Below are 26,595 nucleotides of genomic sequence, written 5' to 3'. Positions count from 1 at the left end.
GATGGAGAAGGATTTAGGAGTGCTTGTAGACAGCAGGCTTAGCAATAGTGCCCGATGTCATGCAGTAGCTGCAAAGGCAAACAAGATGTTATCTTGTATCAAATGGGCAATGGATGGAAGGGAAGTAAACATAATTATGCCCCTTTACAAAGCATTAGTAAGACCACACCTTGAATATGGAGTACAATTTTGGGCACTAATCCTTAGAAAAGACATTATGGAACTAGAGAGAGTGCAGAGAAGAGCCACCAAATTAATAAAGGGGATGGACATTCTAACTTATGAGAGGCTAGCTAAATTAGATTTATTTACATTAGAAAAGAGGCATCTAAGAGGGGATATGATAACTATATACAAAAATATTCAGGGACAATACAAGGAGCTGTCAAAAGAACTATTCATCCCACGGGCAGTACAAAGGACTCTGGGCCATCCCTTAAGGTTGGAGGAAAGGAAATTTCACATGCAACAAAGGAAAGGGTTCTTTACAGTAAGGGCAGTTAAAATGTGGAATTCATTACCCATGGAGACTGTGATGGCAGATACAATAGATTTGTTCAAAAAAAGGTAGGACATCTTTATATATGGGAAAGGTATACAGGGATATACCAAATAAGTATACATGGAAGGATGTTGATCCAGGGATTAATCCGATTGCCAATTCCTGGAGTCAGAAAGGAATTAATTTGTCCCCTTAATGGGTTTTTTTGTTTGCCTTCCTCTGGATCAATAAGTAAGTATCGATATAGGATAAAGTATCTGTTGTCTAAATTTAGCATAGGTTGAACTTGATGGACATACGTCTTTTTTCAACCTCATCTACTATGTAACTATGTAACTATATCTGCATAACCTCAGGTGGTGGCAGTGGATGGTTATGATGTGCAATTGAGTAGGGTTTAATACTAACTTGCTGGTTCCTTGAAGAGGAGAGAGGGGGGTTGCTAGAGTAGCCTTGTGTAATAACCCTGGTTGCATATCTAAAGTCACGAACTGCTCACATGTGTGCTGTTCGTGGCAGTGGTATATTGGAACGGCTTGAGGAGAGATACAACCCATTTGAGGGACCCCTGAGTGGGTGAAGAGTGGGGCAGCTTGCGGGCTGTTTTTAGATCCTTGATCCTGTAAGAGGGGATATTGTCCATTTGACGGACCTTTGCGGAGGTGAAGAGTGGGTGCGCTTGCGAGCGTCGGTATTAACCGAGCGTCCCATATGCAGGTCGCATGCTAGCAGGGGGTCGTACGTGACAATGGACATTAGAGTACAGAATACACTACAGTTGTACAGTGCATAAGCTACAGCATATGACTTTGTGCATTATTTTACCCTCAAAGATGATTATGCATTCTGGTCCACATCTAGAAATCGCACCCCAAACTTGCATCTTCAGTGGGTGCTTGGGCCGCGGTTTCAGAGATAATGTGGAACGCAAAATGGCAAATCTCTCAAGAGCTACCGTTGTCTCATCAGTAAAGATGACATCCTGAAAAAAGTGTTGCCACTTTCGATCCATGCCCGTGCTTCATCCACTCTTTTTTTTATCTTGTTTGTCTTTTTTATCATAGGAAATGCTCTGTAATGATAAAGAATAATTTTACAGGGACTGTGCAGTCAAATCACACTTTTACCTGAAGTACTGTACAACACTTTAGCTGTACTGTCCTAACTACGGCACAGTAATTACAGTACAGTGTCAACCCTGTTGGGTCACTCTGCATACTATTGCAATATACTGTACATTATTACAGTAAGACACTTTCTTAACACGTCCATATTTCCATCCCAATTGGCGTCTCATCCCCCTGATGCTGGTCTCAGATGCTGTGATATTGTGACTCTTCTCTAGAACAGTCTTGACTGTTGCTGCACAGTGCTCATCATTAGCCTGGCTGATTTCGTCCACCAGACGCCCAAAAATAAGTCAAAACAAATCCATGTATTTGTATACAGTATTCCAAAATAAATTAAAAGAAAACAAGTAAACAAAAAAATGCATTTTGATATGTAAGACGCTTTTAGCAGGAGACAAAAAACATTGAATAATTTCTTCTAAAAGTAGTACAGTAATTTTTAGGCTCGAATATAATTGCAAAGAAAACAAGAAAACAAAAAAATGCATTTGGATATGCAAGAAGCTTTTAGAGTATTCAAATCAGCAGGAAAAAAACATTTAATATTTTGTTCTAAAAGTAGTACAATAATTTTTAGGCACGAATATAATTACTAATATAACAAGTAAACAAAAAAATGCATATGGATATGCAAGAAGCTTATACAATACAGTAATAACAGAATGAAAACCAAAATACTTACTCTGTTGTGACTAGGGGACTCCGCTTTACACTTTTTGCCTTACCATGGGCATGATAGCTGACAGTGCTTTTTGCTAAATCGAGGCCCGAATTATTTAACCAGCGTTGGATCTGTAAAATTCTGTGTCCTTTCATGTACATATCCTGTATACTCTTGCTGAAATCCTTTTAATTACAGAGTAGATCCCAGAAGGATCAGAAAAGGCTCCCTCATACGATAAGCACTCAATGTTAGTACACAATGGTGAGACTTACAATAGTCTATCGGTATCAATACCTTTAGATAGGACAAAGTGTGGCCCTTCTCGACCGGATTAGCTCAGGAAAAATAATAACATTTTATTAATTAATTGTACTTGATCAGGATTAAAAACACATATAAAACATTCAAACATTAAAAATACCCCGTATTGAAGTGGTTGGGTGAGTTAGCAGTGTATCGCTATAGTAGGTTCACCACAAACGTCTAAATAGCGATTTTAACTGTTGGTGGACAAGCAGGTAAGTATGCTCCTTCAAACCTAAATGGCAGATGGAGTATTATCAGAGATGTAGTCTCTATGGCTGTATTGATGGGTTGGTAAATATACAGGTAACCTCTATCCAAGGGTACAGTACATCATATATACTGTGTGTAACCCTGAAGGGACAGGATAGATGAGAGATAAGTGTATGTATATAGTTCTGTGTCTGAGTGGTTTCGCCGTAAGTTGTGTTTGTTCGGGACACTATATATTATGGTAGTTGGTGATACACGGTGTGTTAATGGCTATGGGATATGGTCATCCCGTAGGTGAAGCAAGTTTAGTGCAAGAGGGTTCCGTTTCCAAAGAGACCAATATAACACTATGGTAGATTCTATTATCTCTTGTAGAGTATAAATGGTAAACTGGAAGCCCCCACCGTGGGCAAGACCATGTGAAACACACTTGCAAGGGTTTGCTGCTATGGTGTAAGCCTATATTCAACACGGTGTTGTCCCTGCAGCAATATGGTAGATAACGGTATCTCTAGTGCAGAATAAATGGTAAGCTAGAAGCCCCCACTGCGGGCAAAACCACTCATTACATATATATAAAGTTTGCTAGCTTAGTGCATATCTGTATTCAAAACGCAGCTGTCTCTGCTTGCAGGTGTTGCCAAAACTAATGATATCACAGTCAGATTATTAATAGCTTAAGGATATAGTTATCCCATAGTTGGTACAGATAACTCTGTTTCAGGAAGACTAATACAACGATATTATAGATTCAAATATCTCTTGTGTGTTTGGTTGAAAGCCCCCACTGCGGGAAAAACCACTTGGCACACACATACAATTCACTGTGTATCCTGTATCGATACAAGCCTGTCTTCCAAAGTGCTGCTGTCTCTACTCGCTGACGCTGCCACTTCTGATGACGTCACTCGTGACGTCACCACGTCCCGACGATCGTTTCGCGTAGACTGACACGCTTCTTCTTCTTGACACGTTCGCTAAACGATCGTCGGGACGTGGTGACGTCACGAGTGACGTCATCAGAAGTGGCAGCGTCAGCGAGTAGAGACAGCAGCACTTTGGAAGACAGGCTTGTATCGATACAGGATACACAGTGAATTGTATGTGTGTGCCAAGTGGTTTTTCCCGCAGTGGGGGCTTACAACCAAACACACAAGAGATATTTGAATCTATAATATCGTTGTATTAGTCTTCCTGAAACAGAGTTATCTGTACCAACTATGGGATAACTATATCCTTAAGCTATTAATAATCTGACTGTGATATCATTAGTTTTGGCAACACCTGCAAGCAGAGACAGCTGCGTTTTGAATACAGATATGCACTAAGCTAGCAAACTTTATATATATGTAATGAGTGGTTTTGCCCGCAGTGGGGGCTTCTAGCTTACCATTTATTCTGCACTAGAGATACCGTTATCTACCATATTGCTGCAGGGACAACACCGTGTTGAATATAGGCTTACACCATAGCAGCAAACCCTTGCAAGTGTGTTTCACATGGTCTTGCCCACGGTGGGGGCTTCCAGTTTACCATTTATACTCTACAAGAGATAATAGAATCTACCATAGTGTTATATTGGTCTCTTTGGAAACGGAACCCTCTTGCACTAAACTTGCTTCACCTACGGGATGACCATATCCCATAGCCATTAACACACCGTGTATCACCAACTACCATAATATATAGTGTCCCGAACAAACACAACTTACGGCGAAACCACTCAGACACAGAACTATATACATACACTTATCTCTCATCTATCCTGTCCCTTCAGGGTTACACACAGTATATATGATGTACTGTACCCTTGGATAGAGGTTACCTGTATATTTACCAACCCATCAATACAGCCATAGAGACTACATCTCTGATAATACTCCATCTGCAATTTAGGTTTGAAGGAGCATACTTACCTGCTTGTCCACCAACAGTTAAAATCGCTATTTAGACGTTTGTGGTGAACCTACTATAGCGATACACTGCTAACTCACCCAACCACTTCAATACGGGGTATTTTTAATGTTTGAATGTTTTATATGTGTTTTTAATCCTGATCAAGTACAATTAATTAATAAAATTTTATTATTTTTCCTGAGCTAATCCGGTCGAGAAGGGCCACACTTTGTCCTATCTAAAGGTATTGATACCGATAGACTATTGTAAGTCTCACCATTGTGTACTAACATTGAGTGCTTATCGTATGAGGGAGCCTTTTCTGATCCTTCTGGGATCTACTCTGTAATATAAACTTTTTTCCCCTCAAAGCACCTGTTATAGATTGCATTCAAGCACCAAATACCATATACGGATGAGCGGTTTATTCACCTTTTCTATGAAATCCTTTTAAATCATTTTCCTCAGCATCGCTGCCTTAGAAAATAAATCAAGCACAGAGGAATGTATATTCAATGTGCATTGACTCAACAGAAGTGATGGTGTATTTATAATGTAATGGATCTCGCTTGACATGTTAAGTATATGCCCACTTTTAACACCTGCAACTCGTGTCCATGCCCGCCAAAAAATTTTAAACAGGGACAAAGTGCATAAAAGGTGACACTAATTGCATTGTCTCCCGCACGCTGATCTCTATCTGAATGAGCTCTTGTACAGATACTTTATTGTGCATTTTTCCATCTGCATCTATGGATCAAACCCGATTATACGGACGCAGGAACCTGCTTTCTTCTGCTGTGCCATCCATGAGAAAGTGAAAGTCTGAAGCTGTTTCCAAGCCAAAGCCGCCTAATGAAATGGTTTCGAAGGCTCCCAAGGCAAAGAAGCCTGGCCCTTTGTACATGAAGAAAATGGCCAAAATCGAATCAAATTCATTGGCCGGGCACCAGAAGTGCCCCTGCACCCACCAAAGCCAAATTCGACGTCCCGGACTTTTCACTGCAATCAACCAACGCCACTGATTCACAAACATCCACCCCCTCTGACACTTTGTCCACCAATGCTCGTTCAGAAGCCCACAGCTCCCCTCTGCCAGCACCCAGCCATGCCGATGTTGGTCGCGAAGTCCCCTGCTCACCTCCGCCAGCACTCAGCCACGCAGAAGTCCGTCGGGATGACACCAGCATTCCTTGTACAAGATCCAGTTCTGTCGCTCGCATGCTTGATCTTTTTAGTGGTATCGAAATTACTGACCACTCCATAGAGCAAAACAGGGGCAGAACGGAGGACAAGATGGATCGTCATTTGGAGACCATGGAAAATATGGATAGGTGCATGGGTGTTCGTCTGGATATGATTGAGAGGAACATCATGGGGCTCTATTCTTTGTTTGGAGTCCCTGCCCGTGTATGTCTGATGCAGGAGGGTGACCTGGAGGTGCCTTGTTCTCCCATGCAGGAACCGCATACCCCCCTGTGCACCCTCTTAATCCATCGATTTGACCTTCACGCTTTCAACACCAAGTACACCACATGACCCCCAACGCTCACTCCCTCCGTATCCAGGATACACATATACGCTTCTGTTGGAGGCGATGACAACCCCGGTAAGGCCACGACAGGAGGAAAGCATCCCAAACCATCTACCCCTGCCCGCTGCCAGAAGCACACCCACTCAAGCACCCAGGATGCTGGTCCCAGACATCATGCTGAGAGACCTGCCCCAGGGCGTCCGGGAGAAATACATTTTTAGATGTGGTGGTCTACCTCAGAAATATGCCCAGTTCATATTTAAACACCAGATCAGTTTTGAGATGTACTGCGAGTGGACCAAAAATGTAAATTATGAAGGCAATAAACACAAGATGGGTCTTCCTGCAAATTTAAGAACAATTATGGAAGTGAAACACTAATTTAATTATAACAGTCATCTTGTGAAAATCTTCAGAGACAGCATCAATGCCCTTTAGAGAAATACAAGGGCTCTTCCCTGGAAATCCTTAGACTTGTTTGACGACTACTAGTTATACATTTATTTTAAAATATTGATGCGCCGCCAATGTTTTTAATCATAAAAAAAGACAGTTGACTTTTTTTTAAATGATTTCATTGTTTAATGTTTATTTTCTATATTGCATGTTTGGAGCTGGGCAAAGACAACGCACAGAAAATCCCCCCCTCTCCCAGCAATACTGCCAGGTAAGACACAGTGCTCCAATCCATGCATGCCAAGTCCCTTCCCCCCCAAAAAACATAATGCTTATTGTTAGCATGCATCACTTTGTTGGATACAATTTGATTAGAGCTCCTTTTAGCAACATTGTTGTAACACAAACAGGACGTGATCGCGGAGCTGAGGTGGGGATTGACAAAAACACCAACCTCCAGATGCGAGAGCGCGTTCAGAGTATAGATTGGTAGTGGTAGCTGGGTCGGGGTTATAGAGGTCAGAGTGGTAGAAGGTACTTGCCGAGGTTGGGATTGGAGAGGTGAGAATCATTGTAGGTACTCTGCCGTGGTCAGGTTTGGAGAGGTACAGATCATCGTTGGTAAGCCGGGGTCAAGAGTAGAGCAGTACGGAGTCCAGGAAGAGACACGGAGGCAGAAAGTGCAGTAAGCACTTCACACTACAAACAACAATGATACCCTTAACAAGCGCTAATCTACAATGTGCAATTAAATCACAATAATGTGAATAAGCAATAAGTTGGTGATAAGGTTGTGATCACTCAACGTGTGAGTGAACACCACTTCTAAGTGGTGTATAAGCTGCCAAGGGAACTAATAAACAGATTTTCCCAACCTGTGAAACAAATGCAAATACAAAATAAAAGTCCCGGCGCTACAATTGTTCCAGATACCGTGATCCAAATGAAAAGTTCCAGATGAAAATCTCAGATAGATGGTACAGGATAAATTCACAGAGTCCCAGGGTGTTATTAAGTCCCTTTAGCGATGTCCGCAGTGATTCTGGGGAAACATAAGAGGTACACACCAAATGCGCAGTATGCAATTACTCCTGGCCCCACTCTGAACCAACGGACATAGAAACCCTACTTACAAGATGTTAATCTTTCGTGTTCGAGGGAGAGAATCTGTGGCTGTGTCTTTGTTCTGCCTCAGTGATTCACGGATCCCACGTGACCGGCAGCTGTGATCTCTTAATCCATGCAGCAAACAGCACTCACAGGGGACGCAGGAGAGGCATTGCCATGTAGGAACAGAAGGATGACACAATAGTGTAATACGTATACACTTTAATAAAATACTTTAAAAACAAATCACCCACACTTACAGTATAAGGGGGATGACAATGAAACTAACGAATGCCGTCCGCGACTTGTCCACAGCCTGCTATACACTCGGGAGCCTTCCTGAATGGCGTTCTCTGCAACTCCCGGCCGATGACGTCAGCGGCAAGGCTAAGCAGGGCGCTCTCACAGCATCAGTGGACTATGGTGGCTGGACCGGCTCAAACACTAAGCTCCTCCTCCCTACGCGTTTCGTGACTCTGCGTCACTTCCTCAGGGGATAGGGGAGCTTAGTGGGAGCAGTGTTAAATACCATTGCATAGCAGGAAAGTCCACCCACAAATGGGAGGTCCTGGACTTGCTGACAATGGATGGGGTTTAAGCAATTAGCAGCGATTGGTAACCAATGGCTGCTGGGATCAATTGCATTGGTTGAACATGCTAGTCATGCATTCATAATTATTGCATATATTTAAAACATGTGATTAATATAATTACATTGTGGGTACTGTTAATTGTAACACAAACATATATATTGTTATATGCCTGCTGGACACGCATCAGTATAACACAACACATATACTCTTCTCACCTTAAGATGAATATCAGATGGAAGTACAAATAAAAATGAAATAAGGTGAAATTAAGAATTAAAAAATTAACACTCCAAGCTTAAAGAGCCAGAGCGCGGACTGAACTTTTCATATTTTATTAAAGTGTATACGTATTACACTATTGTGTCATCCTTCTGTTCCTACATGGCAATGCCTCACCTGCGTCCCCTGTGAGTGCTGTTTGCTGCATGGATTAAGAGATCACAGCTGCCGGTCACGTGGGATCCGTGAATCACTGAGGCAGAACAAAGACACAGCCACAGATTCTCTCCCTCGAACACGAAAGATTAACATCTTGTAAGTAGGGTTTCTATGTCCGTTGGTTCAGAGTGGGGCCAGGAGTAATTGCATACTGCGCAATTGGTGTGTACCTCTTATGTTTCCCCAGAATCACTGCGGACATCGCTAAAGGGACTTAACAACACCCTGGGACTCTGTGAATTTTACCTGTACCATCTATCTGAGATTTTCATCTGGAACTTTTCATTTGGATCACGGTATCTGGGACAATTGTAGCGCCGGGACTTTTATTTTGTATTTGCACAAGCACTTCACACTGAATGAAGTGTTATGCTCAGCATATAAAGGGAGTTTAGGCCAATGAGCTGCAGGCAGGTAAAGGACTCACCAGTATCCCTCGCTGTGGTAGGCTGAGTAGGAGTCAGCAGCAGCTGTGGAGTATTGACCCAAAGCCAGGAGCTGATTCGCTCCAGACACGCATTGCGTTTGCGCGCTGTGTGCAGGTGATGTCACCGCACGGGTGTAACCTAGAGGCGGGGCCAGCGGAGACAATATTTCTCCCACTGTGGGATGCATGTGTGAGCTGAGGCTGACGGATGGTACCAGCAGGTACTGTGCGGGACGAGTCACAGGAGGAAGAGGGGCACCCGATCCTGGGTTGGGGTAAGTGGACCCTGCGCTGAGCGTGCCGCCGATCACGGATTCTTACAGTTCTGGCAATACTAACTTAAAAGTCTGACACTTAGTATACTGTAGCAACATTAATACACTGGTTGAATAAGTCCTGTATGAGTAGCCAATTACAATTAATCAGTGACTCTTGGCATCCAGTAGATCATGCTGAAAACTTGAGAGAAGATGTACTGTAGACATATACAGACACAGATGTCCAAAAAGCACATTGCGAAGAAGGAAAAGACAAGATTGTAAAATTTGAAGGAGGCGACGTTGTATTGTTCTATTATTATTTTTCCCTTTATTATCCGGTACAAATAAAAATGTTCATTCTTTAAATATACTTTTTTGTGTGTTCATGTTTTTACTGTCTAGACACTTACAGTAGTACTATACCTAAAGTTCTAAAGGCATTTAAAATATATAAAAATGTGTCACTGATACTTTATACAATACAATATGTACAAAATACAGTATAAAGCTAGAAAATGAATGTTTGCGACTATTTAGATACACTAACAGCAGTAGTACTGTACTACGGTCTAGTAGATACAGTATCTAGCAACTCCGTGAGGAAATGCACTGTATCTTACTGTACAGTAATTTAATTAGGAACATCAGGACACACATGCACAGAAATGTGATGACACGCATATGCGTTTCAACAAGGTTCCAATTTGCCATATACGCATGCGCGGAATACATACAGTATGTTACATTTGGAAGAAGAGGCAACATTGTATTTTTGACTAAGGAGCCTCGGAAAGGACTTCTATCCCATGCACTGTATACTGTACAGCAGGGTTTCCCAAACTTTTTTTTCCGTGACCCGGTTATTTTTGAACTTCTCCTTCGTGACCCACTAAAATTGTTATCGCCTATACTGGCCTATAGGGCCTGCACAGACACACACACAGCCACTGATACACACACACACACACACACACACAGCCACTGATACACACACACACAGCCACTGATACACACACACACAGTCACTGATACACACACACACAGTCACTGACAGACACGCAGTCACTGACACACGCAGCCACTGACACACACACTGATACATACACACAGCCACTGATACACACACACGCAGCCACTGACACACACACGCAGCCACTGACACACACACACACACTGCTACACACACACACACACTGATACACACACACACACACTGATACAGATACACACACACACAGATACACACACACACACACACACACACACACACACTGATACAGATACAAACACACACACAGCCACTGATACACACACACTCGCTCTCCCCTATACGCACAGACACAAACAGTGAATTACAGGCAACGACGGATGTGAGTGACTGGAGAGGGGGCCAGGGACACTTGGGTGGGAGAGGGGGGGCCAGGGGCACGTGGGTGGGAGAGGGGTGGGCCAGGGGCACTTGGGTGGGAGGGAGGGGGCCAGGGGCACTTGGGTGGGAGGGAGGGGGCCAGGGGCACTTGGGTGGGAGGGGGCCAGGGGCACTTGGGTGGGAGGGGACAAGGGACACTTGGGTAGGAGGGAGGGGGCCAGGGACATTTGGGTGGGAGGGGGCCAGGGACACTTGGGTGGGAGGGATGGGGCCAGGGACACTTGGGTGGGAGGGATGGGGCCAGGGACAATTGGGTGGGAGGCAGTGACTGGGTGGGGTGACTTACCTTGCCGCCGGACGCTTTCCCCTGCTGCCCCCGATATCCCCTGCTGCCCGGGACGGGAGGTGGGCTTGGGGGCACGGGAGGTGGGCTCGGGAGGGGGTGCCACGGGAGGGGAGCTCGGGAAGCTGGCCGCAGGGGGAAGCGGGCCGCAGTAGGAGCTTGTACTTCCCCCTCCGTCCCACGTAACGTGCGGGCCGCAGAGGAGCTGGTACTTCCCCCTCCGTCCCACGTAACGTGCGGGCCGCAGAGGAGCTGGTACTTCCTCCTCTGTCCCACGTTGGGAGCGGGGGGAAGGAGCGGGCCCTGCGCAAGCGCATGGGACCGCGGGGGGAATCGCCGCCATTTTTTTTTAACTTGAGACACCACGCGGCCAGCCTCGCTGCGACCCAGCAATTTTGGTGCCGTGGCCCGGTGCCGGGTCGCGACCCACCATTTGGGAAACGCTGCTGTACAGTATGAACTCATAAAATTAATCTTCAAAATATGACACACACTTGAAGTACTGTACAGCAATAAAAGTCAGGTTGAATTGCAATTAGATTTTTAAAACAACTTCCGATCACCAACTTCAGTTTCTCAACGGAATTGCAGAAAATGCAAAAATGCAATTTTCTGCACTCAATCAAAAGACTAGTAATCTCACGTTTTAATGCAGGAGTATTACAAGAAATCACCCACCATGACCCGGCAAGCAAAGGGATACAATGTGTGAAATGTTCGAATAACGGCCGCTGAATCTGTAGCGTAACACAGATACACATCTGCACTTATATGTGAGCATCTCAGACGCTGGTTATCCCTAAACATGCCTGGCTTTAGATAAAGGTCTCTCCCTTGTACAGTACCGACACACTTTATTCGAGTGTGGTCGGTACCGCAAGCCGGGAAATCTCCCGGCTTGCTAGTGGCCGCCCCTCGGCGTGCCGCGCGTCATAGACGCGCGGTCACGCGTCTTCGGGAGCGTGCGCCCCCTGCACGCGTGTCCAGGGGCTCCCCGAGGGAGCCCTGGTGTCCCGCGATCGCGGGACAGCGGTAGGGGGTTCCGGGGGACCCGGCGGACCCGGCAGCGGTAGGGAGAGCGCCCCGATCGGAGGGCGCTCTTCCGCTGCTTCGGCGCGCGCCCGTCACTCTCGGGCGCGCGCCAGGCTACTGCTGCGGCAGAGAACGGGCAAATGCTCGAATAAACTCTGCCGCAGCAGTATGTGTCCTCTTGTGTGTGCCCAGGCTGGATAACTGGCTAAATCCCTTCCTACATACATGCGGTCTCTCACCTGTGTGTGTCCTCTTGTGTGTGTTCAGGTTGGATAACACACTAAATCCCTTCCCACATTCCCCACATACATGCGGTCTCTCCCCTGTGTGTGTCCTCTTGTGTGTGTCCAGGCTGGATAAGTCTTTAAATCCCATCCCACATATACATGCGGTCTCTCCCCTGTGTGTGTCATCTTGTGTTTGTTTAGGTTGCATAAGTGACTAAATCCCTTCTCACATTCCCCACATACATGTGGTCTCTCCCCTGTGTGTATCCTCATGTGTCTGATCAGGCTGAATAAATGACTAAATCCCTTTCAACATTCCCCACATACATGCGGTCTCTCCCCTGTGTGTGTCCTCTTGTGTGTGTCCAGGCTGGATGAATCTCTAAATCCCTTCCCACATTCCCCACATACATGCGGTCTCTCCCCTGTGTGTCCTCTTGTGAGTGTTCAGGTTGGATAACTGACTAAATCCCTTCCCACATTCCCCACATACATGCGGTCTCTCCCCTGTGTGTGTCCTCTTGTGAGTGTTCAGGTAGGATAATTGACTAAATCCCTTCCCACATTCCCCACATACATGCGGTCTCTCCCCTTTGTGTGTCCTCTTGTGAGTGTTCAGGTAGGATAACTGAATAAATCCCTTCCCACATTCCCCACATACATATGGTCTCTCCCCTGTGTGTGTCCTCCTGTGTATGTTCAGATGGGATGACACACTAAATCCCTTCCCACATTCCCCACATACATGTGGTCTCTCTCCTGTGTGTGTCCTCTTGTGTGTATTCATGTTGGATAACACACTAAATCCCTTCCCACATTCCCCACATACATGCGGTCTCTCCCCTGTGTGTGTCCTCTTGTGTGTATTCAGGTTGGATAACACACTAAATCCCTTCCCACATTCCCCACATACATGCGGTTTCTCCCCTGTGTGTGTCCTCTTGTGTGTGTCCAGGCTGGATGAGACTCTAAATCCCTTCCCACATTCCCCACATACATACGGTCTCTCCCCTGTGTGTGTCCTCTTGTGTGTGTCCAGGCTGGATGAGTCTCTAAATCCCTTCCCACATTCCCCACATACATGTGGTTTCTCTCCAGTGTGTATCCTCTTGTGTGTATTCAGGTGGGATAACACACTAAATCCCTTCCCACATTCCCCACATACATGCGGTCTCTCCCCTGTGTGTGTCCTCTTGTGTCTGTCCAGGCTGGATGAGACTCTAAATCCCTTCCCACATTCCCCACATACATGCGGTCTCTCCCCTGTGTGTGTCCTCATGTGTGAGTTCAGACTGGATAACACACTAAATCCCTTCCCACATTCCCCACATACATGCGGTCTCTCCCCTGTGTGTGTCCTCTTGTGTCTGTCCAGGCTGGATGAGTCTCTAAATCCCTTCCCACATTCCCCACATACATGCGGTCTCTCCCCTGTGTGTATCATCTTGTGTTTGTTTAGGCTGCATAAGTGACTAAATCCCTTCCCACATTCCCCACATACATGCGGTCTCTCCCCTGTGTGTGTCCTCTTGTGTGTGTTCAGGCTGGATAAATCACTAAATTCCTTCCCACAGTCCCCACATACATGCGGTCTCTCCCCCGTGTGTGTCCTCTTGTGAGTGTTCAGGTTGGATAACTGACTAAATCCCTTCCCACATTCCCCACATACATGCGGCCTCTCCCCTGTGTGTGTCCTCTTGTGAGTGTTCAGGTAGGATAATTGACTAAATCCCTTCCCACATTCCCCACATACATGCGGTCTCTCCCCTTTGTGTGTCCTCTTGTGAGTGTTCAGGTAGGATAATTGACTAAATCCCATCCCACATTCCCCACATACATATGGTCTCTCCCCTGTGTGTGTCCTCCTGTGTATGTTCAGATGGGATGACACACTAAATCCCTTCCCACATTCCCCACATACATGTGGTCTCTCTCCAGTGTGTGTCCTCTTGTGTGTATTCAGGTTGGATAACACACTAAATCCCTTCCCACATTCCCCACATACATGCGGTCTCTCCCCTGTGTGTGTCTTCTTGTGTGTGTTCAGGCTGCATAACACACTAAATCCCTTCCCACATTCCTCACAAACATGTGGTCTCTCGCCTGTGTGTATCCTCATGTGTCTGATCAGGCTGAATAAATGACTAAATCCCTTTCCACATTCCCCACATACATGCGGTCTCTCCCCTGTGTGTGTCCTCTTGTGTGTGTCCAGGCTGAATGAGTCTCTAAATCCCTTCCCACATTCCCCACATACATGCGGTCTCTCCCCTGTGTGTGTCCTCTTGTGTTTATTCATGTTGGATAACACACTAAATCCCTTCCCACATTCCCCACATACATGTGGTCTCTCACCAGTGTGTGTCCTCTTGTGTGTATTCAGGTTGGATAACACACTAAATCCCTTCCCACATTCCCCACATACATGCGGTCTCTCCCCTGTGTGTGTCCTCTTGTGTGTGTTCAGGTCGGATAACTGACTAAATCCCTTCCCACATTCCCCACATACATGCGGTCTCTCCCCTGTGTGTGTCCTCATGTGTGAGTTCAGACTGGATAACACACTAAATCCCTTCCCACATTCCCCACATACATGCGGTCTCTCCCCTGTGTGTGTCCTCTTGTGTGTATTCATGTTGGATAACACACTAAATCCTTTCCCACATTCCCCACATACATGCGGTCTCTCCCCTGTGTGTGTCATCTTGTGTGTGTTCAGGTGGGATAAGTCGCTAAATCCCTTCCCACATTCCCCACATACATGCGGTCTCTCCCCTGTGTGTGTCCTCTTGTGTCTGTCCAGGCTGGATGAGTCTCTAAATCCCTTCCCACATTCCCCACATACATGCGGTCTCTCCCCTGTGTGTGTCCTCTTGTGTGTGTTCAGGCTGGATAAATCACTAAATTCCTTCCCACAGTCCCCACATACATGCGGTCTCTCCCCCGTGTGTGTCCTCTTGTGAGTGTTCAGGTTGGATAACTGACTAAATCCCTTCCCACATTCCCCACATACATGCGGCCTCTCCCCTGTGTGTGTCTTCTTGTGTGTGTTCAGGCTGCATAACACACTAAATCCCTTCCCACATTCCTCACATACATGTGGTCTCTCGCCTGTGTGTATCCTCATGTGTCTGATCAGGCTGAATAAATTACTAAATCCCTTTCCACATTCCCCACATACATGCGGTCTCTCCCCTGTGTGTGTCCTCTTGTGTGTATTCATGTTGGATAACACACTAAATCCCTTCCCACATTCCCCACATACATGCGGTCTCTCCCCTGTGTGTGTCCAGGCTGGATAACCGGCTAAATCCCTTCCCACATTCCCAACATACATGCGGTCTCTCCCCTGTGTGTGTCCTCTTGTGTGTGTGTTCAGGTGGGATAGCGGACTAAATCCCCTCCCACATTCCACATACACATGCGGTCTCTCCCCTGTGTGTGTCCACTTGTGTTTGTTCAGGCTGGATAAATTACTAAATCCCTTCCCACATTCCCCACATACATGCGGTCTCTCCCCTGTGTGTGTCCTCATGTGTGTGTTCAGGCTGGATAAATGACTAAATCCCTTCTCACATTCCCCACATACATGCGGTCTTTCCCCTGTGTGTGTCCTCTTCTGTAGGTTCTGGTCTGATAACCAAGTCAGACTCTTCCCACTTTCTCCAAGATCTTTTCCTGTGGCAGCTGCTAATATATATATCTTTTGGAATGAGAAGCAGTTACATTGTTTATTAAGTGCCTTGACTGGTTGAAAGATGCATTTTCTGCCATATTTATTGGAATGTTGCAAGATTGTTCTGTCCTCATCTTTTCCATATACTCATTTGGGTTTTTGAACTTCAGATGTTTGATGAGGTAATCCTGACTGCTAAAAGCAACCTTGCAGTGTTGGCATGGGTGGATTATTGATGGTTGTCTTTGTGCTAGACGAGAGAAAAAAAAAGTCACCGTTACACAAACTGTCGTACAAAACGTCATGAAGGAGAGGTAAGTTGGCATATCACAAAAAGTTCAGGATGAAAGTAAACTGCAGATGTACATTGTAAAATTGAAGAGTTTAGTACAACATGTGCAGCATTAGGGCCGGGAGAGCAGATGTAGTGGATCAAAAGTGGATCATAATATTTAATAATTTAAAAGGAAATCTCACTAGCTGCAAAACACCAATTAAAGTGGCAGAAATCTTTTCAAATCCTTTGATAGTAAGGCTAAGGCCCCGCTCCCTCAGTCAGCGCGCCCGCACTGCAGACAGGCGGCGCGCTGAAAGGCACAGACCGCGTTATGCGGTCTGTAGGGAGCCGGAGCGGGAGTGGGAGGGACGGGATCTGATCGTGATGCCGTGGTGCCGTCTACCCCCACACACACTCGCACACGCACGCACTCGCACGCACGCACGCACGCGCACACACGCACGCGCACACACGCACGCGCACACACGCACGCGCACACACGCACGCGCACACACGCACGCGCACGCACGCACGCGCACGCACGCACGCGCACGCACGCACGCACACGCACGCACGCACACGCACGCACGCACACGCACGCACGCACACGCACGCACGCACACACACGCACGCACACACACGCACGCACACACACGCACGCACACACACGCACGCACACACACGCACGCACACACGCACGCACGCACGCACACGCACGCACGCACACGCACGCACGCACACGCACGCACGCACACACACACTCGCACACACACACTCGCACACACACACTCGCACACACACACTCGCACACACACACTCGCACACACACACTCGCACACACACACTCGCACACACACACTCGCACACACACACTCGCACACACACACTCGCACACACACACTCGCACACACACACTCGCACACACACACTCGCACACACACACTCGCACACACACACTCGCACACACACACACACTCGCACACACACTTTGACCCGCAGCTCCTTCCCCGCTCCCCGCCCAAGGCGCCTCCCATCTAGCTCCTTCCCTCCCCTCCTCCCAATTGGCTGACTCGCGTACCACGTGACGCGTCAGCGCCGAAAATCACAAGGATCTTGCAGCATCGGCCGGCTGACGCGTAACAGTACGTAGTCAGCCCTGCCGGAAGGAGGCAGCGGTGGCAAGGACCATTCGGGCAAGGGTCTGGTGGCCCGCGGCCGCACGCGCCGCCGGGGGTTTGCGGTCTTAGTCAATAGATAGGAGTGGCTCAGTGAGTAAAGGCACCGACTGGCACAGAGTTTGAAGCAGGGGAACCTGGTTCAATTTCCGGTGTCGGCTCCTTGTGACCGTGGTCAAGTCACCTTTCTTGCGCTTTACAGAGACATTTTGCAGGCACAGGTCCCTGCCCCGTGGAGCTTACAATCTATTTTTTGGTGCCTGAGGTGACAACCACGGTCTCTGTGCCTCAAGCACCAAAAAATAAATTGTAAGCTCCACGGAGCAGGGACCTGTGCCTGCAAAATGTCTCTGTAAAGCGCAAGAGCATGCTATTATTATTATTGTCAGTCACCGGGTGTTCCCGTTACGGCACCATGTACCAGGTCTCTAATAGTTATAAGATGACCCAACTTTCTGCTAAATCTCCAGTGTTAAATCAGGAACCAAATTTCCAATTTTTGTATTTGACATCACAGATGTTATTCAGACATAATTAAGCTATACCAGTATCATCCAGTGAATTACAGAACTGTGTTAATTTTTTAATACAATTGTTTAAAGGGTTTTTTTTAGGGAACAAGGAGTCTGTACTTGTGTTACTGATTCTCCCCCATACAAACATTGCATTTTATAAAAGAGAAAGATAGAGAGAGAGATCATACACATTTTAAGTTTACGTGGGTGAAAAGGGCGATAAAAACCTCCACCGTTAGCATATAGCCAATAAAGAATATCAATTGTGTGCACATTCCCATGTCTTAGACAGGTCTGCAACCCTGCCTTTCAACCATTATCACCAAGCATACATTGCTTCCACTGCAACACGGGATTCTGGGAAATGATATGCAAATGAGCACACAATGTGTCAACTTTTGTCTGAAATCCATTACAGGCATACAGGCATACACCGGTTTAAAGACACGCACTTTAAGTACACTCGCGAGTAATTACATATATTTAATAGCACCATACCTGTGAGGGCAGTGCGCAGGTTCCGTCTGTCTCCACGATTCCCGTATCCATGGTGTTCGCTCACCCCAGCGGCATCGACGCGCGACGCATGCGCGGTGCACGCTCTCCCTGATGAACTGTGGTCTCCGCCACCGCTCTGACGTCGGAGGTACGTAGCACAGCAGTCACACACGTTCCTCCCTTTTCTCCTCGGGTCCCATCTCCGGTCTCCACCCCCACACTGACGCAGGTACTGTGGCACGCACGAATGGCGCACGACCAGGTCGCCAGCATGATGTGCCGGGTCTCTAGAGGTCCCACCCCCACTCCTAATCGGCTGCACAATAGGATGCACCTGCCCGATCCAGCAGCCTTTCAGTGAGGGCACCTTCACTTCCTGGTTGCCTCCCATTGGAAGGAGGTCCTATTCATACCCTGTTTGAACTCTCCTTCATTGCCGAGCATAACTTCTGTTTTGTGACGCTGCATCTCACTGCATCCAGTATCCTGCCTTATATCCCTCTGGACTTTGTGATACTCTCCTGCACTGACCCTGGCTTTGGAATACAACGATCCTGCTCTCTCCTGCACTGACCCTGGCTTTACAACGACTCTACTCTCTCTAATCCTGACCCTGGCTACGTACCCCAACGATCCACTACTCTCCACTACTCTCCACTCCTAGACCCGGCAAGTACCACGTTTACACTCCTTTATAACCGCGACACGGCTTGCAAGAATATCCTACACTCTAGACGTGCCATCGCAGTTATGGTTGGCATTCTATACCAATCCCTACCTCAGCCCTGCGGTTTGCCTCGTTTGTGGTGAGCTACGCGTTACATTACCCCTGTGTCCGTTCGCTCCCTTCGCGAGTCCAGACACTTATTCTGCCCTACATATGGCGCTGATTCCCCTCGTCCAATAGGCAAATGGCAGCTTGCGCATGTGCCTGTCAGCACGTCCTGAACAGCAATACCAGCTCCCTACCTGTACCGAAGCATCGATACGTGGAAAAAAGGTAGTGCTTTACTTTACGTACATTTTCGCTTTACATACATGCTCTGGACCCATTGCGTACGTTAACGCGGGGTATGCCTGTAAGCAAATGCTCTGCTGTTCACACAGCTTTTAAAGCATGGGATTAGATGCAAAGCCAGTCAAACCACTCAGACATGTTTCAACTTTAATGGGTCTCATCAGTGTGAGGTTGGTTATACTGGCTTTGAGAGAGATATACTGTAGATAAAAAAAAATAATATATATATATATACACATACATACATACACAATGGTGATGGGGACAATGCAAACACAAAAAAGATACAAAACCATGGACTGTGATTCCAAAAAAAGGAATGTGATTCCCTCCCTTTAAGGTCACTTCCCAGCACCCAAAAAAAGGGCATTCATCACATGGTACATCCACCAACTCCCTTCATTACCTTAGCGCAGTGATTCCCAACCTTTTCTGTTTGGAGGATCTTTGAAGTGTTTCGTAAAATTTCAGGGAACCCCTACCTGGAATACGCATATTAGGTTAGACAGGGGTAAATCACAAAAAAGACGTGTAAAGCAGTACGGTTAATAAATAATAATTAACTCATACTTTTGAATAAACAATGTGTATATATTTTGTAATGATTTTGGTTTAATATCATTGTTTTTTATAAAGTCGTTAATGAAAAAAGATGTTACATTTTAATCTTTTATAATACATTCACAATTGAAAATAATACAAGTTTCAATAGAATAACATTGATTCTAATTGTCTCCTAATTTAATGTGAAACTTGGGCTTCCTTTTTTGAACACAACAAATTAATTAGTGGTCGCAGCTTTGATGAATCCATTTTATTTTTATTAACACACAATTATTTTTTTATTTAATAAACAGTATTATACACAGCGACACGGCACCGCGATGGGCACGTCTTTCGCTCCCTCTTATGGAAATCTTTTTATGGGTTATTGGGAACGTACACACATTTTTGGTGACACCAATCATATAGGCACAATATTATTTTTTTATAAAAGATTTATTGACGATCTTATTATAATTTGCGATGGTGGCATGGAATCATTGGGGAGATTTGTGGAGTCTCTGAATGTTAATGATTTAAATCTACATTTTACATATACAACATATTAAATATTTAGATGTCCTGTTTATTGACACGGACAACTCTATTCAGAGTGATATTTTTCGCAAAGAAAATTCAAGAAATGCGTTTCTAAGGGCAACTAGTAGCCATCCGAGTTCTACTAATAAAGGGATTCCAAAAGCTCAATTTTTGAGAATCAAAAGAATTTGTTCCAATATTGAAATGTTTATTGAGCAATCAAAGAGTTGGCCCACAGGTTCAGACAAACAGGCTATAAATGAGATTAAATCCAAATGGCCTTTGAAAATGCATTCTATACACCACGGTCGGACTTATTAAAAAATATGTCTAAAACAACTAAAAATAAATCTAAACAAAATCACAAAGGACAATTTCACTGATAATCCGTTATTTATAACGCAATACAGTCGTCATTCCAATGACATCAAGTCAATTGTATTGAAACATTGGCATGTTTTAAAACTGGATTCCGTTTTAAAACCTTTTGTTAACAAACCGCCTAAGTTTACCTTTAGGAGAACAAATACTCTCTCCACACATTTATCAATGAGTCTACTCAAAGCCCCTGAAAGATCAACGAAAGGCTTTCTTTCAGCCAAAGGATTCCACAAATGTGGTTTCTGTAGCATACTGTATGCAAACATGTTAAGTCAATTAAATCCATTTCATCCAGAGTGACAAAAAGATAGATATAGAATCAATAATTTTATAACTTGTAACACTGATCACGTTGTCTATATTCTTTATTGTGGATGTGGAAAGAATTATGTCGGTCGTACAATTAAACCATTAAAGATAAGAATTATGGAGCATCTGAGGTCTATAAAGAAGAAAGATCTAGATCTCCCAGTGTCGAGACATTTTTCCAATTGTCCACATGGAAGTATACACAACTTTCAATTCAGTGGTCTGGAACATATTCCATTATCTATCAGAAGGGATAATAGACAGAACATCCTCAACAAACGAGAGATGTTCTGGATATTTACCCTTAACACTCTAACTCCCTCTGGGATAAATACAGAATGGGAATTGAATCATTTTTAGATATGATTGACTCATGTATACATTGCTATTTCCCTTGTCTGGAAACAACATTCTCTTTTGTGAACATGACTTGTTTTGCATACATGAGGTTTAGGTATTGTCTCTTATCGAAATCTTTATAGTCCTTAGAATGGTAAATTATTGCACAATTTATGTCTTTCTAAAATTATGTTTCCTTAGGTGATTTCAATTAGTAAGGACACAACATAAAGAATATTTAAGATTTCCTACTATGTATTTCAATTTAGGTAATTCTCAAACATCCTACTAGGAGTTAAGTGTGTGAGAATTATACTCCTCACTCCTTATTCCTAGTAGATAGCTTTATAGCCCATAGAAAGTTAAATTATTGTACGATTTATGTCTTTCTCAAATTATGTTTGCTTAGGTAATTTCAATTAGTAAGGACTCAATGTAAAGAATATTCAAGGTCTCTTATCATGTATTTCAATTCAGGTAATTCTCAAACATCCTACTGAGAGTTTAAGTGTGCGCAAATTATATTTCTTACCCAAAGTTATTTCTAGTGGTTTGGTTATGTTATAGTAATATTCCATTAAACGATCTAATCATTATCTTTTCTCCAAATATACAAACTTGGACAAGGTCCAGACTCTATTATGCCTATATACATCTATTAACTCTATTTTTATAATTGAGATTTACTATATACAGTAAATTGAAGTTTCATCAAGATATAGATGTACAGTATAAAAGGGCCTTTAATATGTATTAAAATTATGTTAGTCAGGTACCTCAATTTGTGTTTCATGATATATACATATGTTTGATATATACATTTGTATATGTTTTCTGTTTATCTTTTTTTGGATACAACAATTGGTTATTGGATCTATAGTTATTTATTTATTTTTCTTTATGATTTATTGTTATTTTTTTGTATTTGTTGATTGTATCATTTGTTTCTTTTATTCATTTTCTTTGGTCTTTTTTGTTGTTATTTTAAAGAATATATTATGTGTCTTCCGGCATTTGTTTGTGCACTGGTAACTGGGGTTACCGCCACCGCTGCGTCATGATAGGTCGTCCGTGATCTCTCTTCATCACGGGGGGACTTGTTGAGTGACAATTGGGGGCGGAGCATCAGGCTGCCAATTGCTACAAGTGCCGGTACACTCGAGGAGAGCTCCACTCTTTGACAAGTGCCTTTCGATACGAAAGCATCAGAGCTTCTCCTCGAGGTTCCTGCAGTTTTTGTATGGTGTTGTCACTTCAATAAAGTATTTTTTTAGTGACCCGGCAGTATCAGCTTGTTTTTGCATGTCCATGAACACTATGCACGGCCACATCTTCCTGCATGGGAGAATCCTTCTCTGCAGCTTTGATAGGCCTCTCATCATCAAATATCTCCCCCAGCACCCCTCATCATCATCCTCATATCTCCCCCAGCACCCCTCATCATCCTATCTTCCCTAGCACACATCTTCAAATCTCCCTCAGCATCCCTCATCATCCTCAAATGTCAACCGGCACCCCTCATCATCTTCATATACCAACCCCCCTACATCTCCCATCACCCTTCCCCACTGTCTCTCACATCACCCTCCCCTGACTCTCACATCACCCTCCCCCCTGACTCACATCACCCTCCCCCCTGACTCACATCACCCTCCCCCCTGACTCACATCACCCTCCCCCCTGACTCACATCACCCTCCCCCCTGACTCACATCACCCTCCCCCCTGACACATCACCCTCCCCCTGCCTCTCACATCACCCTCCCCCTGCATCTCATTTCACCCTCACTCCGCATCTCACAAAAACCCTCCCCCCTGCATCTCACATCACCCTCCCCCTTGCATCTCACATCACCCTCCTCCCCTGCATCTCACATCACCCTCCCCCCATGCATCTCACATCACCCCCCCCCTCTACATCTCACATCACCCTCCCCCTACATCTCACATCACCCCCCCCCTACATCTCACATCACCCTTCCCCATGCATCTCACATCACTCTCCATCCCCCCTGCATCTCACATCATTCTCCCCCCTGCATCTCACATCATCTTCCTCCCCCCCATATGCCTACGTCAGGCGAGAGGAGAGGCTGGTATCCTATTGCCGGTGGAGGCGGCGGGCAGCAGAACCGCAGAGCAGGCAGGACTGCACAGATGCGCTCGCTCTAGCAGCAGGCACTGGAGGCAGCAGTGGGATTCAGCCGGTTCGCACCGGTTCTTGCGAACCTGTACCTAAATTTTCCTCAGTTCGCAGAACCGGTGCGAGAAGGGAGAGAGCAGAGCTTCTTCTAAAGGCTGGGCAGCTTGCTCCATCCTGATTGGCTGCATTACACAGCAGCAGCCAATCAGGAGGAGGTGGCAGGAGCCTGGGGTGGGGCCAAAGAGCAGAGAAAAAGCATGCAGCAGAGAGAGGTGAGGCTGTGTACTGCCTGTGTCTCCTGCCTGTGTGCTGTGTACTGCCTGTGTCTCCTGCCTGTGTGCTGTGTGCTGTGTGTCTCCTATCTGTCTGTGTGCTGTGTGTCTCCTGCCCGTCTGTGTGCTGTGTGTCTCCTGCCTGTCTATGTGCTGTGTGTCTCCTGCCTGTCTGTGTGCTGTGTGCTGTCTCCTGCCTGTCTGTGTGCTGTGTGTCTCCTCCTGCCTGTGTCGTGTTTGCACTGGTTGCAGGCTGCACTTATTTGCAGTGGTTCCCCTGGTCTCTCTGCTCCCTCCCCCCTATCTCTCACCCCTGTGAGATGTGAGGGGGGTCAGGGAGAGATGTGAAGGGGGGGCTTGGGGGAAATGTGAGGGGGGGGCTTGGGGGAAATGTGAGGGGGGGGCTGGGGGAAATGTGAGGGGGGGCTGGGGGAAATGTGAGGGAGGGGGCTTGGGGAAATGTGAGGGGGGGCTGGGGAAAATGTGAGGGGGGGACTGGGGGAAATGTGAGGGAGGGGGCTGGGGGAAATGTGAGGGGGGGGCTGGGGGAAATGTGAGGGGGGGGCTGGGGGAAATGTGAGAGGGGGCTGGGGAAAATGTGAGGGGGGGCTGGGGGAAATGTGAGGGAGGGGCTGGGGGAAATGTGAGGGAGGGGGCTGGGGGAAATGTGAGGGGGGGGGCTGGGGGAAATGTGAGGGGGGGGCTGGGGGAAATGCTGAGGGGGGGGGCTGGGGGAAATGTGAGGGGGGGGGGCTGGGGGAAATGTGAGGGGGGGGGGCTGGGGAAATGTGAGGGGGGGACTGGGGGAAATAAGAGGGGGGGCTAGGGGAAATGTGAGGGGGGGGGCTGGGGGAAATGTGAGGGGGGGCTGGGGGGGAAATGTGAGGGGGAGGCTGGGGGAAATGTGAGGGGGGGGCTGGGGGAAATGTGAGGGGGGGGGCTGGGGGAAATGTGAGGGGGGCTGGGGGAAATGTGAGTGGGGGCTGGGGGAAATGTGAGGAGGGAGGGGCTGGGGGAAATGTGAGGAGGGAGGGGCTGGGGGAAATGTGAGGGGGGGGCTGGGGGAAATGTGAGGGGGGGGCTGGGGGAAATGTGAGGAGGGAGGGGCTGGGGGAAATGTGAGGAGGGAGGGCTGGGGGAAATGTGAGGAGGGAGGGGCTGGGGGAAATGTGAGGAGGGAGGGGCTGGGGAAATGTGAGGAGGAGGGGCTGGGGGAAATGTGAGGAGGGAGGGGCTGGGGGAATGTGAGGGGGGGCTGGGGGAAATGTGAGGAGGGAGGGGCTGGGGGAAATGTGAGGGGGGGGCTGGGGGAAATGTGAGGAGAGAGGGGCTGGGGGAAATGTGAGGAGGGAGGGGCTGGGGGAAATGTGAGGGGGGGCTAGGGGAAATGTGAGGGGGGGCTGGGGGAAATGTGAGGGGGGGGGGCTGGGGGAAATGTGAGGGGGGGCTGGGGGAAATGTGAGGGGGGGCTGGGGGAAATGTGAGGGGGGGCTGGGGGAAATGTGAGGGGGGGCTGGGGGAAATGTGAGGGGGGGGGCTGGGGGAAATGTGAGGGGGGGGCTGGGGGAAATGTGAGGGGGGGCTGGGGAAATGTGAGGGGGGGCTGGGGGAAATGTGAGGGGGGGGGCTGGGGGAAATGTGAGGGGGGGGGGGCTGGGGGAAATGTGAGGGGGGGCTGGGGGAAATGTGAGGGGGGGGCTGGGGGAAATGTGAGGGGGGGGCTGGGGGAAATGTGAGGAGGGAGGGGTTGGGGGAAATGTGAGGAGGGGGGGGCTGGGGGAAATGTGAGGGGGGGGGCTGGGGGAAATGTGAGGGGGGGGCTGGGGAAATGTGAGGAGGGAGGGGTTGGGGAAATGTGAGGAGGGGGGGCTGGGGGAATGTGAGGAGGGGGGGGCTGGGGGAAATGTGAGGAGGGAGGGGCTGGGGGAATGTGAGGAGGGGGGGCTGGGGGAAATGTGAGGAGGGAGGGGGCTGGGGGAAATGTGAGGAGGGGGGGCTGGGGGAAATGTGAGGAGGGAGGGGCTGGGGAAATGTGAGGAGGGGCTGGGGGAAATGTGAGGAGGGAGGGGCTGGGGGAAATATGAGGGGGGGCTGGGGGAAATGTGAGGAGGGGGGGACGACTGGGGGAAATGTGAGGAGGGAGGGGCTGGGGGAAATGTGAGGAGGGGGGGGCTGGGGGAAATGTGAGGAGGGGGGGGTTGGGGGAAATGTGAGGAGGGAGGGGCTGGGGGAAATGTGAGGAGGGAGGGGCTGGGGGAAATGTGAGGAGGGGGGGGCTGGGGGAAATGTGAGGAGGGGGGGCTGGGGGAAATGTGAGGAGGGGGGGCCGGGGGAAATGTAAGGAGGGGGGGGCCTGGGGAAATGTGAGGAGGGATGGGCTGGGGGAAATATGAGGGGGGCTGGGGGAAATGTGAGGAGGGGGGGACGACTGGGGGAATGTGGGGACGACGACTGGGGGAAATGTGGGGACGACGAC

The 26,595-nt window shown here is 47.3% G+C and overlaps 1 protein-coding gene across 1 annotated transcript in view; it reads right to left on the bottom strand.

Moving 5' to 3' along the window:
• Positions 1-12,376: 12,376 nt before the first annotated feature.
• LOC142466867 (uncharacterized) overlaps positions 12,377-26,595 on the bottom strand; it is a 25,072-nt gene continuing 10,853 nt past the window's right edge. The window contains exons 3-4 of the mRNA XM_075572406.1: positions 20,000-20,075; positions 12,377-16,360 (exon numbers count right to left, since the gene is read on the bottom strand). Coding sequence (XP_075428521.1) covers positions 12,817-15,969 — 3,153 coding nt within the window. The 5' untranslated portion in view covers positions 15,970-16,360; positions 20,000-20,075 and the 3' untranslated portion in view covers positions 12,377-12,816. The remainder of the gene's footprint in view (positions 16,361-19,999; positions 20,076-26,595) is intronic.

The sequence above is a fragment of the Ascaphus truei genome, chromosome 15 (genome assembly GCF_040206685.1).
Source record: "Ascaphus truei isolate aAscTru1 chromosome 15, aAscTru1.hap1, whole genome shotgun sequence".
NCBI lineage: Eukaryota > Metazoa > Chordata > Amphibia > Anura > Ascaphidae > Ascaphus > Ascaphus truei.
This window is presented reverse-complemented; position numbering and strand designations above follow the sequence as displayed.